Genomic DNA, 18,669 nt, shown 5'->3' with positions numbered 1-18,669 from the left:
TATAATTTTTTTTTGCTCAAGAAGTAATTTAATAATTTCCGGAACACTATATTCAGATGCAAACATTAATGCTGTTTTGAGTAATTTAAATAATTATTAAATATTATTTTGTAATTAAATATCTATAAAACAAATTTTAAATATAATAAATCAATGTTCATTTTTTTATTCCAAAAAAGAAAATAATTCAAAATTTCCACACTTAATGCATGAATATTCAAATTATATATATATATATATATATATATCAGTATTATCTTGTTTCTCATACCAATAATGAAAAAGTATTTGGTGTTTTTTTTTAGGAATTTGTTGGATTTTCTTTTTTATAACGATTCTATTATAATATTATTACATATTGCAAAACAATTTTTTCAAAAATTGTTATATTGATTTAACCCGATAACAAAAAAGCACTTAAAAAAATTAAAATCACAAAATGCATTTGAAATCTTACAAATTTGTTTACTAATACTTCAATTAGTGAATGATGTTGCTTCCAGTAGAGAAGCTGATTTCATTTCGCGATCCGAAAATTCTCTTAAAAATCTTTTCTTCTTTGCAAATCTATATGATATTGCAATAGCTATTAACATCACTGCAATTAAAGAAAAAACAATGATCAAAATAAGTGTTACGTTTGATATCCCTTCTTTCTTTTTGTCATCTATAACAACCAAATAGAGACTTCCTGTGCTACATTCAAGCTTGACACTTTTCGTAACGTTGTCAACAAGTACTCTATCGTTGTGCAGAGTTGACACTTTTAGAATTTCACTGCAAGTTGCTTTGCTGAAGCCAAAAACAAACGGCAAATCAGAACTAGTTTTATATGACTCACCATAAATGTCAAAGGATTGAGGTAATGAGGATTCATTTTCGAAATACATACTTCCAACTCCTTCTTGGCTGAAATATATTGTTACAGAAGTATTATGAAAATCTGAAAACAAAAAGACACCAAAAGAGTTAGATTTCAACACAACGCTTTCAGTGACATTGATGTTGGTGATTAATGCTGTTGATCCAGAATCAATTTCAATTCTTTTGACAGAATAGTTCGAGCCCATGAAATTGAACTCATCATGGCCAACATCACTTTTGGTGGCGTTGATGGAAATGTTGTCAAAATAAACATTTGTAATTGGATAGCTTGTATTCGATATATAAAATGAAGTACTGCCATCAAAGAAGCTTAAGTTACTTGGGAAATAGACCTCAGTGATACCTTCTTTTTGTTGCCTTAAATTAATGTTAAGACCTTTGTAATTATTATTTAATGAAATTGGAACAATATTACCATATAAGTCAATATCAAATGTCTTCATGTTTTTGTTTTCCATTGTTACTGCTTGTTTATCATATTTACTCCAGTCACCAGAAATTTTCAAATTAAAATATGAACCTAAAGCATCAATATCAACATTATTATAAGTATTTCCATGGCATAGTATTTCCAGTGCTGAAGCTTTTTGTAAATTATAATTATTTATATTTGAGATTTGAGCCTTTTTAACACCATCATCATAAACCACCCAATTATTTGAATTGAATTCAATTTTTGTTGTATTGCTATGTAAATCTATTAAAATCAAATCGGTGTTCATTGAATTCGCGAGTTCAAAATTCTGAAGGGAGTCAATATCCAATTCAATATTCACATTACTGAAATCGACTTTTTCTGCGACACTTTTGTGTATTATTGAGTTGTTGTATAGTGCCACTTTTTTGATATTTGGTTTGATTCCAACTTTTTCGTTTTTGATTTGAAGCACAACATTATTTAATTCGATGTCAAACAAAGAATTCTTGTTGCCCAAATCCTCAGCATCAATATTTAATTGATAATTATTATAACTACTAGCTACGACAACAAAGTCATCACCTTTCTTCTCGTTTAAATCAAAGAACAAATTATTATTCATTGATTTGTCCAAATGAACAAATAATTTCTTTGTGAAATCTCTAAATCTATTTTTCCAATTTGTGAAATTATTCTCATTAAATAACTTATAACCATCTTTTGTATGATAATCACCATACAGAATTTTCGTCTCTACTATAGATGGGTAATCAATCATTTTGAATGAAACTATGCCACTTTCCTTATCGTACGTTGTATTCATCAACGATAAGTCGATACAAAACCCGTAAACGTTCGCAAACTGAGGGTAATGTATATTGAATTCAATATTACCCTTGTAACCGTTTAAGTCAAGTATGTTAAACGGCTTCGTCAAAAACGGTTCCACAAGTTCATCACTTGGAATGTAGTCATCGAAGTAACTTGTGATTATTTCAATTTTTGGGTATTGTGATATGAAACTTGTTTTGTCGACACGAATTGATCCCATAATATCAAGTGTAAATACGAAATCTAATTGGAACATTCTTCCGAAATGTAAATTATGAAAATGTACGAAACCAGAATATAATTCGATTGTGTTAGTGATTATATAATTAGCTTTGCCTGAGAATAATATTTCGGTGTTTTCTTCATCAGCATCAAATCCAATTTCAGTAAATGTGATTGAAATGTTTTCGTTTTGGCATTCCATTTCGAAACGTGGCTTTGCAGCAGAGATAAATGAAGTGTCAATTGATAATGATAACTTCGAAGTTGTTTGTAATGTCGTGTAAACATAAATATAACTATTAAAGATGGATGAAAATGTTCGAATTCGTGAATTTAACGAAACTAAATTTATGTTTAATGTTGCTTCACTAACTTCGATTGTACTATATTGACCATTCTCATTAACATTAAGCGTACTATTGCCTTCGATAATAAAATAAAACATTTCACGAGTGATTGGTGTAATGTAATTAGGGATTGTGAATTCACTGTTTTCATACATGTAAACGGTCAAATATGGAATTAGGCTGATGAAATACGTGCTGGGATCACTGACATTAACATGGCCAACTGGATTAGTGAGGAATAAACCAACTCTGTTATCGCGAGTTGGCGTCTTGAATATTGTAATCGTGTATGGGATATTTGGAAATGTTAATGTGTCTGATATAGGACCAAAACAAAGATTGGTGTCATGTGCAAACCCATAAATATAATAGGTTTTGGTGGTGTTGGTTAAATTGATATGGATATCGGAAGTTGGATAAAATGATTCATTTGTTAAATAAAAAATACTGTCGGATATAAGAATGGAGCTAAGATTGGATATAGAACTGAAGTCACTATCTAAAGTATCGCATTTTAAAGAAATATCATGAGAGGGAAGATGAACTTGACGAAATGTAAGATACCTAAGATCCCAATTTGTAACACTTGATTCAAGTATAATTTCTTCGAAATTTAAGGTCATGTTTTCTTTGATATCTAAAATTTTGAGAAATGAACTTCCAATTCCTTTGATATCAAATGAAGTTTTTTCAAATAAACGGAAGTTTATTTCATAGGATGTTGATTCATTATTGATTATATATAATGAAATTGTTTCGCTTTGAATTTCTGATTCATTAATTAAAGATATTGAATTGATTTTTTTAGAACCAGTTGGGCACTGACCCTCAAAGTCATCTGGGATAATGCAATAATCATATTCAGCTCTGATTCCAATCAAAACAAGAAGAAGCATTATGTAATTTGACGGTTGATTTCATAACGTTCTCGCCAATAGTATTCGTTACTTTTAGATAAAGATGTGAATTATTGTATAGGCATTGAAAAAATAAAAAGTGGCGAAAAAGTTTTTTATTTTTTTGAAACAAACCCAAAAACTTACAAATCATAGAGACCGACTCCGAAATTTTAAACCTCACTCAGTCGTTTTTTGTGTACATGATCTAAAATGAGCAGTTAAGGAAACCATTTTCCAAATCAAGTATACTTCCAAGTCTTAATGCTTTGAAGGAATTTTGTCTTCAATTGATCCATCAATTGGAATCCCTACAAAAAAGTATAACATTCTCTAATACTTACAATTGCAACAGAAAATTTATTATGATAAAAACAACAAAAAAAATCTTTTAATAATCGTTAGTGTGTCTGCTGCTGACGCTTTGATAGTTACTATTATGGCGATTTTGGTTGTTCGCTCTAAGAAAAATAAAAATAAGAAAAACGCGAAAAGTACATCACTTGAAATGGGGCTATTGGACGAATGAAAAATTAAAACTCCTCTTCTAAAGAAACAATAAACTGTTTTTTAAATAATATTGATATGAATATATAAAAAGTTCTTATTTTGGAATAAGAAAATCATTTCTAAATTATTTTTACTTTTGGACTTTTTATATAACTTTTTTTATAAATTAACATTGAATCAAAATTATATTTTATTGTATCTCATTCAAGAGAACAAATGGGATGTGCATCTGTCAGGCACTTTTGTTGATTCAGCAAACAAAGAAATATTTGTTATACATTTCTCCAACTGCCAAAATTAAAAAATAAGAACGATAAACGCACGAAATAACCGATATATGAAATGTGACATGAAAAAATAAACTTTTAAATATTTGTACAAATAATGTCAGCGCAAATCCTTGAGGCACTATCAAACGAAGATGTTTTAGTTCGCATTGACGCGGTTTCGAAAATCCCAACAGTTGATGCAAGTGAGCGTGAAGCTATTTTTAGCAAAATTTCAGAAGATTTTAATCATGAAGTTCGTGAAGCCGCTGCTAAGCTTATATGTTATTGCCCATCATATTACCAGAAGTTCCTTTCGGATCCTGACCCTCAAGTTCGTATAGCCATTATTAACAATTCTGTAGAAATTCGCAAATCTCTTCCTGATCAAGACATATTTCTAAAGTCACTCGATACCCTCGCTAACGATTCTGTTGCTGAGGTTCGTTGTGCTCTTGCTCACGTTCTTCATCTCCATTCCAAAGAAGAGAAAGGTGAAACAGCCAAAGAAATTGTTCTTGAAAAAATCGTGCCACTCATTGATAAGCTTCTTTCTGATCGCCATGATGACGTCAGAGTAGCTGCATCTCTTAACATCAGGGAATTAACTAATCAATTTGGATATGATTTCGTATTTGAAAAATTATATAACTCTCTTCATCACATGCTCACTGACACTCAATGGAGAGTTCGAAATAATGCTGTTGATTTGATTTTAGGCCTTTCTATTGTTTGTACTCCGGAATTTTTCGATCAGAATCTTTTCCAATTTTTGATGCAATTCCTCAAAGACCCTTGCAACAAGGTCAGAGAGTTTGCGCTTTCATCCCTTCCAACCCTTGCTTCACATTTTGGTGACGAATGGTTAAAGACAAAATTGATATCAAGTTTACAAGAATTGGCACAATCCCAAAACTTTTTACATCGTGAGACCTACCTCTACGCTATATCCGCATTGGTGTCATTCTTCCCAGTTCAGTATCAATCAAATTATGTATTCCAACCAATGATCCGTATGTTGAGAGATCCTGTACATAACGTCGTACTATTGGCTATAGAGCTCCTCCAAAAGCACCACGAGTCAATTCACCCATTCAGGAGACAATACGAATTAAAACCAATCCTTGAAAACCTTGTCGAAACATCAGCTCCAACAATAAAAGAACGCGCAAATGCATTTCTAGCCGAGTGCCAATAAAATTGAATTATACCAGAAGGTAATTTTTTTGATTAATTTTAAAAGACAATCAGGTGTCACCTTTTGTATAAATCAATCAAAATGTTTTAAATTGATGAAATTCACCAAATTTATTGTTGAAAAAATAAAATTAAGCATAAGTTCTCTTTGCTTCATAATAAGGTTCATCATTAAAGGAATTGAACAATTTTCCATAATAAATTCATTGATTATAAATTATGTAAAATAAATCTATTTTATTACTGAGTACAAATAGAGTTTTTCGCAAAAATGTTCATTTTAAGATTAAAATAAAAGTTCTCATGAAGATCTCTCTGCTGAATTTCGAAATTTCATCAAAAATAGAGGTACCGCGGCAGAATGTCAAAACCGTAAATTATTTTAAAATATAAATATCTCAAGATATAAATTATAAAATAAACTTATCTTAAATAAAATAATTATAATATATATGTATACCATAAATTTAAATTTTGATGAAATTTTAAAGAAATAATGATTTTGATCATTTTTTTGAAATCTCATTAAAAGTGAATTTTTTTTAATGAAATAAACCATGCTATAATTGGAATCTATCACTGTGCTAAGTAAAATGGAAAAAATTAATTATTGAGTGAGATAATTTATCAGAATTATTTTTTTGACATACATATTGCATCATGTATTTCTGCCGTAAAAATTGACTGCAGAATTCAAGAATCTAACATCATAGACCAAAATAGCAATTATTTTGATTTATTTTGGTTTCGCGAAAAATGATCCTGACAATTTTCCAAAATTTTGATTTCTTTATATGCAAATTCAAGCATTTTTTTCACAGTGTCTGTTTGTATTAATATGCTTTTAAACGGTTTTTTGAGCCATTTTTTTTTGAATTCGGAGAAAAAAACAACTTAAATTTATTAATTGGATCATTAAAGGCGCAACACCAAAGAGAAATATCGAAACTGGAACAAATTATAGGAATTGAAAGACATATAAATACAATTTTAAAAAAGCAATTATATCTTGAGCAAGAAAATAACTGATGAAAGTCCAAATATGAATTATTAGGTGCATATATAGAAAAGATACAAAACGACTTAGACCAATTTACAAAAACTATTCCAACAAAACCAAATGTTAAAAATTTTGAATTTTCTCAACATTTTCTCTCCATCTGTCATTCAAATCTATATAAAAATATTTCTAAACAAAGTTATGACATTGACATATATAAATTTGCATATATTTTAAATTCCTTATCGCCAAATGCTTATAATCACATGAGACAAGTTGTTCCTCTTCCGTCTCAAACATCATTAAGAGAACATTTTAAAGGTATGCTTGAGAATGAAATTGATGATCTTGTTGATAAGAATAAAATTGATAATAAAATAAATGGAATTTTTTTATCAAAATGGAATAAAAAAATAAGATCTATTTATTATTTCAAGTATAAGTATTGATGCTGCTGTAAAGCTTTTTCATTCAATGATTTTGACACCATATATTAAAGAAAATAACAAAAATATCCAAGAAATATTTAAAAATTTTGAAGCATTATATGAAGAGTGTATAAAAAACAACGAGAAGATTCCAATAGAAGAAGAATATGATTCAAAATCATTTACAAATTTCTTTGCAATAATGTTAAATCCCTACAAAAAATATTATAAAACTAAGGTTTTACATATATGTCCTTCAGAAGATGGGCATCCTACTGATGAAATCATAAAAACACTACAATATATAATATTTCAATGTGAAAATAATGGAATCCAAATAAAATTTCTTAATGCTGATGGAGAACTGAAATATAATTCATATCATTCAATAACTTATAAGATTTGGAATAATTGTGAATCAATAAGTGATATATTGGATGCAATTTCTAATCATATAAAAGATTTTTGGGTTCTTGATATGCTTCATGCAGTCAAAAGCGATATTATTAAAACGTTTTGTCGCAAAAGATCCAAATAATATTGTCGATACTGTTTCTATAAATAAATTTATAAAATATTCAAATTTGGGAAAAGTTTTAACAGATTCTTCTCCTATAGGTATGATGAAAGATGCATATCCACTTAGGTTATTTACTTGTCAAAATTTTTGTCAATTATTGATGGATGAACAATACAGTGGTTCATTTTATGTTTTGGTGTTTTTTATATTTATAGAAATATTTCGTAATAGTGACTTTTCTTTATAATAAAATTAAAATTGTCAGAAATAGCTATTTTTTTATTCCGAAATAGATTATCAGATATGGAAGACAAAAAACATCCTCCCAATGTTTTTCAAAGAGGTAGTCAACATATTTCAACATTTGGTGAAAAATATTATTTGATGAAATTATTAAATACCTTAGTTTCTTTTCGCTGGTTACTTGAACAAGGCTTAGATCATCTTGCAACAGAAAGGCATTCATCACATCCATTAGAAAACTTTTTTGGAAATGTTAGGAGGGTGTGTGAAAATGATGATGATCATAACAAAATAAAATTCCATATCGCAAAAAGTTCGATATCAGTAACATTCATGAATGATTTAAATTTAAATACATCAATCAAAACAAGAATGAATATCGCTGGAACAACAATTAACGATTATGATATTGAAGAAATAACTGATGATTCACAAGTATCATCATGGGATATTGCAAACAGTCTTGAAAATTTTGCAAAGGTTCATAGTTTTGATGAATTTAAAAAAAATAATGAATTAAAATTTGGATTAAAATGGATTATAAGCATTATATCACAAATAATATTAAAAGATCCCAGTAAAACTATTAATATTCCTGGAATTTTATCTGGTAATCAAATATTATCCAATTAATAGCATTTAGTCAATAGTATAAAACATAATATTTTTAATATTTTACTTGTTTTTTTGATAATTAGGGCTTCCTTAGTAATTTGACATTACTAGAGTTTCAAATTTTATAACCGAAAAATGCGTTCAATTTTCTATTGTATCGTTTCAAGTATAAAAATAAAAATATCACAAAATTGTCAGGACGAATTTCGGGAAAAAGCACGTTTTTACCAAATAAAGCTTATATAATTTATCATATTATGTTAACTAGCCATGAGGCCAAAATGTCAATAACCGTTTTCTGCCGCGGTACCACTTCAAAAATAAAAATTGATTTCATATAACATGTCGTGAAAGAATGGAATCTTTTTTATCTTTTTGGTCATCAAATTTTATTATTAACTTATTTTCTCGATTATTAAGCTTCATATCAAACCAGTTTCTAGTAAGGCTTCTTGATAGAGCTCTTTTTGGTGTTTGGAGTATCAGATTATCTTTGATTTCAGAAACAATTGTTTTTTGGGCAAGAGATGGGGTAAGAAAAGCTGCAGCTAAAAGTGAAGACCAAGAATCACATAAAAGGTATGCAATAATTCCATTTTTTATTGGAATTATAATTACACCAATAATATTATACATTTCATTTAGATCTGCTCCAAACATTGAAGGGTATATGTATGCATCTACACTCACATGTGTTGCAGCTCTTATAGAACTAGTTGGAGAATTCTGGTGTGTTCCTCAATTATCTCAACTTCAAGGTGGAATTGTTGCAAAAGTAACTGCTCCAGCTTATTTACTTCGCAGCTTAGTAGCTGTTCTACTGACAAAATTTTTCTACAATTCAACAGTCACATTAATGATAATTTTTGGATTTTGTAATCTCCTATTTAGCTTATGTATTGTTGTAGGTTTTCTTTTTAGGTGTGGGAAGCCACTTATTTCATTACCTACTAAAGTCGAATTTCTTTCGTTGCGACCATTTGTGGTTCAAACGATTATACAATGGCTTTTTTCACAAGGAGAGCGGCTTCTTCTAACTTCTTCATACAACGATGACCAAATTGGTGTCTACGGAATGGTTAGCGATCTTTGCTCTCTTGTTGCGCGCATCATTTTTGCTCCAATAGAGTCATCGGCTTTTTCACTTTTTGCGAAGAGCCAAAATCCGCCGATAGAGGTGCTTCAAATTTGTTGTCGATTTGTTATTTATATTGGACTTCTTGCATCTTCATATGGACCTGTATTAGGGCCTGTTGTCCTCCGTAAGGTTTATGGACCTAAATGGTCTGGTGATGATGTGAAATCTGTTCTTTCAGCATTTTGTAGAATAATGCCATTTATGGCATTAAATGGTGTAACAGAAGCATTTCCAAATGCTAGGCTACCAAGAAATAAGCTAGAAGTGTATAACAGAAAATTATTGATCGTCAATGTTATTTACTTGACAATGATGTATTGGCTTGGAAAGATATTTGGACCTCATGGAGCTGTCTACGCAAACGGTGTTGCAATGTCAATAAGAAGTTGTATGGCAATTCATGTAATATATTTGGAATGTGGTCAAGCGGTGAAGACAATATTCCCATCCGCTATTGTTTTAGCTGTTTTGTTGCTGCTCTCTATTTTCGGAAATATGTTAGGAGCAATTGTGATGATTATCACAATTCCAATTGTTGCTGGAATAATAATCGTCTTTGAAAAGGAGCTCCTAAAGAAATTAATAGGTATGTTTAGAAGAACAAGAAAAGATTAAATTATATATAATTAATGTTTTAACTAAAACATCTCTCTTTTTAACTTATATGCTTCTCCAATCTCTTTTCCAATTAAAAACGAGAAATTTTAAAATATGGATGAAAGACTTATTGTTTCACATTTGGTTTAATAAGTTTGTGCAAATTTTAAATTCCAATTTTAGACGTACGTTAAAAGAAATGTCTGGATTCAAGCAAATCAAATATAATACAGATATACTAAAAGATATTACAGATGAAGATAGATACTATTTCCAAGGAGATTATTCAAATAAAGAAGAAGAAGATTATGAAATGAATCCAGAATTATTTAATTTTTTAGTCGAAGAGATTGAAAATAATGAACAAATAGATATTAAGCACCTCGAAGAATTTCGTGATATTTCTGGATTTTATTTGCGATATATATATTTTCGGGAATTTCGAAATTCTGGGCTTTGTAATCTCTTGGTTCAAAACTTAACATCAAATAACACAGACGTTCAAGTCCTTATGTGGCAGATTGCATGTAATCTTGTTTCCAATTCGGAGATTACTGATTATGCTGATGATTTGATTGAATATGGGTTATTTGCACAAATTAACTTCGTACTCCAAAAATATCACGATCAAGAAGAGCCTATATATTATTGCTTTTTCTGCTTATCTAATCTTGCCACTCTTTCTGTATCCATGAGAGATAATCTATTCACATTGGTATCACCCGATTTAATACTATTCCACCTCCAACGTAAAGAAACAACAGAAGGGAACATTTCAATCATTATGAAATTTGTAAATCGACTAATGTTTGACATATTCGATGATGAGCAATTCGAATATATTTTTTCTATTTTGCATCCTGTCATGGATGAATTTATTCGATCCGAATCTCAATCCAAAGCAATTGCTCAAAGTGTATTTTTACTCTCTGGCCACCCGAATTTTGTAGAGATGATGAACCAATTCAATGAATTTGAAATTTTTTATTCACTTATTACATCTACAAACAATGCTATCATTGAATATGTTATTGGTACAACACTTAATATTATTGATGATGAATACGAAAATATTTCTAATTACATTAATTATTTTATACAATTCCTTTTTGAATCAGCATCAAAAAAAATAACACAAGGAGCATCTAAAGTTATTTCTAGATTACTTCTTCTTACACCACTTTCATTTCCACCTGAATTACAATTTTCAATCGCAAAGTTTTCTTTACAGAATTGCGAGAGCCCGTTTAGTGTCAAAAAGGATATTTTGAATTGTTTTTTATCGGTAGTGACGGTTGCAGAAATGAACACGTTAACTCAGATCCCTTTAGATAAAATCATTCAAGCTTTGGTAGATATCATTGAAATAGAAGATATTGAAATGGTTCTAAAGACACTAGGCCAGCTTACTAAATTGTTCACCGTGCAAGGCGCCAAAGATATGTTTGAATCATTTGATGGATTTGAAGCTCTTCAATCGCTTCTATGTATAATTTTCGATCAAGATGCAATTAGTGCTATTTCGAGTTTTTTAGAAATGTATTATGACCAAACAATATAAATATATTAATTAAAATTTATTTAAATTCCTTTTTCCACATGTAAAAAAGTGTCAAAAACTTGACTGATTAAACTTTTTGTGTTTGTATTTATCGTCATTGGATTGAAAATATAACCGTTGAACTAATAGCTCCAATAAAATTATGTATCCTTCTCCCTATGCTCAAGTAGATAACTTTACTACCTTCCATCAAGAAAAGTTCTTTTCGAAGTACCCAATTCCTATTGAACAAGAAAAACTTTACGCAAATCTTTTTAGTATTCTGATAGCTGTCGAACAAATTGAGAATGAATACTGTGAAGGTAACATAAGCTCCGAAGAACACAGCCAATTTTTTGATGATTTAAATTCACAATTTTCACGTTTGCTCGCAACTCTTAATCTTGGTAAAAATGATGTTGAATCATTTTGCAAAGCTTGTCAAACTAATGTCCCATATGCAATTGCTGCTTTGTTTTCTGATTTCAAGGGTTCAGGAGACAGTGGAAAGTCAAACGCTAATTTCCAAGATGCATTCGATTTAGGAACGGACTTTGCTACTCTTTCTGACCTTTGTCATCTTGGAATTCAGGATGCTACCCAATACATAAATATTATCACAAAAATCCAGGGAAGACTTATGCGTATTGGAATATTACAAACGAAACAAGAAGTTAAAGACTTGACAGATAAATGGAGAGATAAATTTGCACAATACAAGCCACAAGATAAAGTTGAAACATCTGTAATTGAACAATTAAAATCAGATTTACTTGTCTGGAAAACTCTTTCAATGGAGCAATAAAAATGAGTGTTCTACGATCTTTAACATGATATGTTTTTTTATGCTGAGATAACATTTTAATTATTTTTTTAATTTGGGGAAGTTTTTACTTTTACATAAACAACTGAATTTTTTATATAAAATGGAGCTTGAGGCCAAAGTAAATATCAAGTTACAAACCATTCGTAATCTTCAAAATAAATCTGCATCCCTTCAAAATGTTATTGAAGAACTTTCTCGAAGAAATGAGTTTCTTAAAGCAAATTCTTATTTTGAAGAAGTCAAACCTCTTCCTCCAAATCAATATAAAACTCCAGATCAAAACTTGGTTGAACAATATTTTTATGCTAGGAGAGAATATTTATTGTCCGAAAAGAAAAATCAAAGATTAAAAAATGCTCATCAAACATTATCTCAAAGAATTGAAATTGCACATTCAAAACTTTTAGAGCAGCAGCATAAATACCAAGAAGAATCTATACAAATGTTATCGCCTACGGTTGCCAACATTTTATCAATCAAACCAACACAGAAATCTCATGTTGTTCCAGAACGAATAATCGAAAAAACAATGTTAGAGAAACAACTTGAAGCTATAATTGCTCTTCAGCATGGCGTTAAGCCACAATCTCCTTTCAAACCAATAATTGATTTAGATTCACGAATAAGAAGAGTAAAAGAAGAACTTCATAAATCACAAGCTACAAACCAAAAACTTAGCGCAGAACTTTCAGAGGCCGTAAAGAATTATCTTAGCAGATCTGATTATCATAATTCATTTTCAACACAAGCAATTGTTTCCGATTCTTTTGGTCGTTTTCTTGATTCATACCACAAAGCCACCAATTCTATCCAAGAGAAGCCACTAAAAATGCTTCTGAAAGAACTGAATGAAAATGTTAGACAATCAGATCATCAAAAATACGAAGCATTAGTAAACTCCCTGAACTCCGAAAAAGAAATGATTGCTCAACAGCTCGCAAATTATGGTAGTGGCGATGAATCAATTGCATCTCTTAAGGATGAGATCAATTTCCAGTTACTTTACCTGTCGCATCTGACGGCGGTTGCTGGGAAAGCGCTCTCAAAATTGAGTACAGAAAAGGAGCCGATAGACCCTGTTGAAAAGATTGAAGCAGACATTGCTGAGATGGGATACAAATACTTTAATGAATAAATATATGTATATGTTCATTTTTTAATGATGGATGAAACAATTTTTTTGTTGTTTCTGACAGCTGTTCAAGGTAACTTAACTATATGCTTTTACTTATTTCACAAAATAAGATTTAGCACATACGTACAGCAAAAGATGGTAGATAGAATATATTCATGGTAGCCCGTAAAAGATATGCTTAATTAGGCAAATTTTAAATCCAATTAACATTTTGATGGATAAAAATAAGTAAATTCAAACTTGTTATATTCCATCACCAGAACCAAGAAAATCATCGCATAAATCAATAATTGTAGTTTAGGTGAATAACTCTATTTGTTGGCCATGAAAAGGATAGAAAAAAGTGACTTAAATGTATTCTAATTTATTCTATTTTTTGGGATTGAAAATTAGGCCAATTTAGCAGCAGTCCGTTTTGGCCCAATGAACAGAGGAAGCGAAAAGCCGTTGATTGAATTGTCGACTTTCACAACTCCACATCTTGTTGTGATCCCATCTTTTTCAGTGCAACTCGAAGACACACTAAACAGGCTTCCACAGAACTGTTTTGTGACTCCGTATTTGGACGGCTGACTACTTCTTACAATTGCTTTGATGTCATTTTCTCGAAGAAATGTTTCAACATCATCCTTACTGAACATTACTGACTCTTCGTTTCCTTTCTGATTCATTTGGAAAAAAGATGTTGTGGGTTTGGAGAATAATAAATCATGAATTAGTGTATTTCCTTTACATGAATGAACAGTCCTTTTAATATTTGATATTTGTGGAATGGATTTGACTGATGGTGAAAGGCCACCGCAAACGCAAAATACTGAATTGTTGACAATTGCAGCAAGTGGTAAATATGAGAATACAGAATTGAATTTTTCCCATAAATTCTTGGTGCCATACATTCCCAAGATGTCCTTATAGAAGCTGAAGCCCTTATTTGTTTCTTGGAATTCATTTGGTCCACGTATAACATAACATTTTCCAAGAGCAAGTAATGAGAGAATGAGAGTTGCTGTCTCCAAAGGATAACCTCCATCAGAAACAAAGTTTCCTAGAAAGAGAATTTTCTGATTTCCAGATATTTTTAATAATCTTATTAGATCAAAAAGATTCCCATTCAGATTTCCAACAATTGTCAAATTTTCATCAATTCTTAAAAGGGTTTCTTGTGATTTAAGAACAGAGAGTGCTTCTTTACACACATTTATGATTCGATTTTTTGAAAACTCTGGAATTGCAATCTTTTTTCCGAAGTCAACAAACTGGCTGTTATCAAGGCCTATTATTTCTTGATATTTATTCAACACTTTGCTTGATGATTTCATAAAAAAATTTGGTTGTATTTGGCTTTGTATTCCCACTCAAAAGTTTAACGAGTTTTGAAGTGATTATTCAATTTAAAATTGGAAGGTTAACGGAATTCGATTCAAAATTTCAAAGTAGATTGGTCAACGGTAACCCCCTGTAACGTATTTTTTAACGATCAGCGGCAAATAATTGCTAAATTTTTCTGCAGAAACAATTATAAAGCATTATGGACATAAAGATTAATTTTTCATATGCAGGAATATTTTTCTGAATAATTTATATATAAATATTTAAAATTTGTAAAATGTAAAATAATTAGTGGTCAGCATATAACTATCTTATTTTACTTTTTCAACGTATAAACAAAATGAATAAGCAAATAAAATGTACCTTTTTTCATTTTATTTTAATAAGCTTAAACAACTTTATAAAAGTCAGTTGATCCATTGATTCTAAAACATATTATTCATGGTTAAAAAGATCAATTTTTTCCCAGTTTTATGTCGAATATATCATAATCAATAATGCTCTTTTGTTTGTTACGTTTGTGAAGAATTATCCATATGTGAAGAATATCTGCTGAGATCTTCAGCACAGAAGCATCAAATATTTAAATTAAATAATTAATATTTAAAATAGTGTTATTCATTTAACAGCTATTAAAGCAAAATATATAAATTATTTTTTGGTATTTTTGTTTGAAAAAGTATCTTGATAAATTTTGATAAATCTTTCAACAACATCTACTTTTCTCTTTTGAAATTTTTACATATATTAAATTTTTCATATTCTCTTTAGAAATAATTTGCTACACAATTATTCGAAAGTTTTAAGTTCAGAGGGTTGTTTGTAAACAAGGCCTTGTGAAATTGGAGACCGTTTAGTTAACTTTGGCCAAAAAAATTTCAATTCTATCGTTTACTTTGCCCCCATGTTTGTTTGTTCTGGATCAGCTGATGGAATTGAATTGAGAAAAGTAAGCTACGGCCAGGCAATACTAAAGGTTGGGGATCCAATTAAGGTGCTTCCAAATTGCCGTAATTTTACATTTGCACCAAATTTCAATTTTGTCGCTTTTTATACAAGAAGCAATGTCAGGTCAAAAGAATTTTCTGACAAGGTGATCAACGTTTTTGCATTTGACCCAAATACAGGAAATATGAGTCAAATACAAAACATACAAGTTCCAAATATCGTTCAAGTTAAATTTAGCCCTAAGGGAACATACTTCGCTTTGATTTTAAGGAAGAATTCTTTAACAGATGAGCAAAAGATTCCTTTAATTCAAATTTATAAAACAGGTGGTGAACTCGTCAGATCTTTCAACTATTCTCATTCTAAGATACCAGAATTATATTGGTCTGATGATGAACTTTTGTTTGCTTCCACATACTCAGGTGGCATTAGATTCATCAAAACTCTTCCAGATGGAAACGAAGAAACCCAAAACATTGAATTACCAAACCTATTGGCAGCAAGCTTCAGTTGTAATAGAGGAGTTACAAGGTTTGCTGTTGTTTATGATGATAAATCAGGCGAAGCCAAAAAGATGAAAATTTTTGAATACCCTAATTTTAATCGCCATCTTTCATACCGTCCAGTAATGGTTGGAGAAACATTTACAATCACCATCAGCCCCAATGGCAGTTCAGCCATTGCAATTGGAACTAAGAATATAAGCAACGATTCATATTTTGGTGAAACCTTTGCATATTATCTGAACGTTCAAGGACAACAAAGGCTCAACCTCAAAAAATCCGGACCTGTCCACGCAGTCCAATACTCTCAGACAGGCGACCGATTCGTGACGATAGCCGGTGATGTTCCCCCGGCGGTTACGGTTAATTTCGACAAGATTGGGTCACAACTTGAAATCGGGCAATTCTCGTATAATTCGATTCGATTTTCACCTACGAATAGCCTGATAGCCATTGGTGGGTTTGGTAACTTCACTGGTGAATTTCAAGTGTTCGATACACAAACTCGTCAAAAGATTTCTGACGGTAGGGCACAATGTACAAGTGAATGGGATTGGAGCCCTTGTGGAAGGCTGATTTTGTCTGCAGTTTTGTATCCAAAGATGATGGTATCTAATGAGATTCGAATTTTCAATCACATGAGTCAAATTGTTTTCTCTTTAAAGATGAACGAACTGACTCAGTGTGAATGGGTTGGGTTAAAGAATCCATTGCCTCTTCCAAAGATTGCAGCTCCGACAAAACCAAAAGCTCCTCCGTCTGCATATGTACCACCACATTTAAGAGCTGCAGCAGCGAACTCACAACAAAGTAATCCAGCGCCAAAGACACCTCCTGGTTTCTCACGAAAATAAGGTTACTGAATTTAATTCCTAAATTAAGTTTTATTTTCATATGTATAATAAAGCTTTAAAATCATTAAGTAATTGTGGAAAATATTTTTATATTCACATTGCAAATCTGTAATTCAAAAATAGAATACTAAAAGATCTCCACAAAAAGACTTCAATTCTTATTTTGATCTAAAAGAAGCCTTGAGTATTATGTCTTGGTAATTTTAATCTAAGACAATTGTCAATTGGTAAATTTGTATCATCATTCTAAAAATAATTAAAACTTGGTAAACCAATGTATTGTCGCTACTATTCTCTCTGCTTTTATTATTTACGATTAATAATTAGAGAAATTTCGTGCATTCTGTTTCAGAAATTTTTTTATAGCGAACGTTTAAAAGACGTTAAAATTTCATCAAATGTTTACTCCAGCAACAATAAACCTCCGCAAAAAATTAAGAAATGTAATTTGCCACGAATTTCCTGGACTTCAACCAGATGCAATATTTAACATAATATGCAAAGATAAAGAATATGATGACGAATATATAACAATTGACGATCTTGAAAGATTTTGTGAAAAAGAATTAATTCCTGCAGCTTCTTTGGAAAACATATTGGCCCCATATGGAGTTAAAGATGATATTGTTATTAATAGGATTCAATGGAAAAAATTCATTAATGATGATTTTCCATGCTATGAAAATCCTCCAAAAGTTAACAAACTTACCGAACGTCAAGAATTCCTTCTTTCAAAGTTTATTGCGATTTTATCAAAAAAGTTTGGAAATACAATAACACAAAGGTGGAATTCTATGCTCTCAAGAAATCCACCAAATTGCCCTAATACAAATCTTAGACTTTCTGCTCTTTGCAGAGTTTATCAGGAAACGAATCTTCCATTTGATGTTGGTGAATTCATTGATGCCATATATGCATTTTATGGAACTGAACTCGACTTCCTGACGTTGAAACAATTTACTGACCTATTTTCTTCATTTCAATAAAGTCATGTATTGTTGATTCGATAGATATTTTTTTATGAAATATTTTATTATGTACAACACAAAAAATAGAAATCATAATCATTTACGCAACAATAAATTTATTCTTGAGAGTTATAACTTTCTTGTCAAATGGTTTATTTAATTTGAGTTTCAAGGAAGAAACACTAATTTGGAAATTAGCTACGAAACAAGCGCCCCCATACACACCACAAGAAAGGCGCTCCAAAGTTGATACCACTTACATATGCTCCAAAGATCATTTCAAATTGTTGGTATTGTTAAAGACATTATTCATCATCCTGGTAGAGGAGCTCCATTAGCACAATTATTATTTCAAATATCCAGAAAGGCAGGTCTTGAAAAGCATCTTGTTGATTGCGCCACAAGGAATTCATTCTGGTCAATTAATCCGTGTTGGTTCCACAGCCCCCCTCC

The 18,669-nt window shown here is 30.6% G+C and overlaps 7 protein-coding genes across 7 annotated transcripts; 5 read left to right on the top strand and 2 right to left on the bottom strand.

Moving 5' to 3' along the window:
* Window positions 1–476: 476 nt before the first annotated feature.
* GO595_005636 (uncharacterized protein) lies at window positions 477–3,599 on the bottom strand (the record flags this gene model as incomplete). Its single annotated transcript, XM_067918901.1, has 1 exon — window positions 477–3,599. The coding sequence occupies one exon, from the start codon at window positions 3,597–3,599 to the stop codon at window positions 477–479; it is 3,123 nt and encodes a 1,040-aa protein (XP_067774268.1).
* An 894-nt stretch (window positions 3,600–4,493) lies between these two features.
* On the top strand, window positions 4,494–5,573 carry GO595_005635 (HEAT repeat family protein; the record flags this gene model as incomplete). The annotated part of the gene is made up of 1 exon (XM_067918900.1): window positions 4,494–5,573. One exon carries the CDS (start codon window positions 4,494–4,496, stop codon window positions 5,571–5,573), a length of 1,080 nt encoding a protein of 359 aa, XP_067774267.1.
* Window positions 5,574–9,048: 3,475 nt separating this feature from the next.
* On the top strand, window positions 9,049–10,131 carry GO595_005634 (protein RFT1-like; the record flags this gene model as incomplete). The annotated part of the gene is made up of 1 exon (XM_067918899.1): window positions 9,049–10,131. One exon carries the CDS (start codon window positions 9,049–9,051, stop codon window positions 10,129–10,131), a length of 1,083 nt encoding a protein of 360 aa, XP_067774266.1.
* Window positions 10,132–11,816: 1,685 nt separating this feature from the next.
* On the top strand, window positions 11,817–12,458 carry GO595_005633 (uncharacterized protein; the record flags this gene model as incomplete). Its single annotated transcript, XM_067918897.1, has 1 exon — window positions 11,817–12,458. The coding sequence occupies one exon, from the start codon at window positions 11,817–11,819 to the stop codon at window positions 12,456–12,458; it is 642 nt and encodes a 213-aa protein (XP_067774265.1).
* Window positions 12,459–12,579: 121 nt separating this feature from the next.
* Window positions 12,580–13,614, top strand: GO595_005632 (uncharacterized protein; the record flags this gene model as incomplete). The annotated part of the gene is made up of 1 exon (XM_067918896.1): window positions 12,580–13,614. The coding sequence occupies one exon, from the start codon at window positions 12,580–12,582 to the stop codon at window positions 13,612–13,614; it is 1,035 nt and encodes a 344-aa protein (XP_067774264.1).
* A 389-nt stretch (window positions 13,615–14,003) lies between these two features.
* Window positions 14,004–14,933, bottom strand: GO595_005631 (Ser/Thr protein phosphatase; the record flags this gene model as incomplete). Its single annotated transcript, XM_067918895.1, has 1 exon — window positions 14,004–14,933. One exon carries the CDS (start codon window positions 14,931–14,933, stop codon window positions 14,004–14,006), a length of 930 nt encoding a protein of 309 aa, XP_067774263.1.
* A 914-nt stretch (window positions 14,934–15,847) lies between these two features.
* Window positions 15,848–17,248, top strand: GO595_005630 (eukaryotic translation initiation factor 2a; the record flags this gene model as incomplete). Its single annotated transcript, XM_067918894.1, has 1 exon — window positions 15,848–17,248. One exon carries the CDS (start codon window positions 15,848–15,850, stop codon window positions 17,246–17,248), a length of 1,401 nt encoding a protein of 466 aa, XP_067774262.1.
* Window positions 17,249–18,669: the final 1,421 nt, after the last annotated feature.

This window comes from Histomonas meleagridis, assembly GCF_020186115.1.
Source record: "Histomonas meleagridis strain 2922-C6/04-10x chromosome Unknown contig_36, whole genome shotgun sequence".
Taxonomy (NCBI): Eukaryota; Parabasalia; order Tritrichomonadida; family Dientamoebidae; genus Histomonas; species Histomonas meleagridis.
The sequence above is the reverse complement of the archived record's forward strand: the minus strand, read 5'-3'. Positions and strand labels throughout refer to the sequence as shown.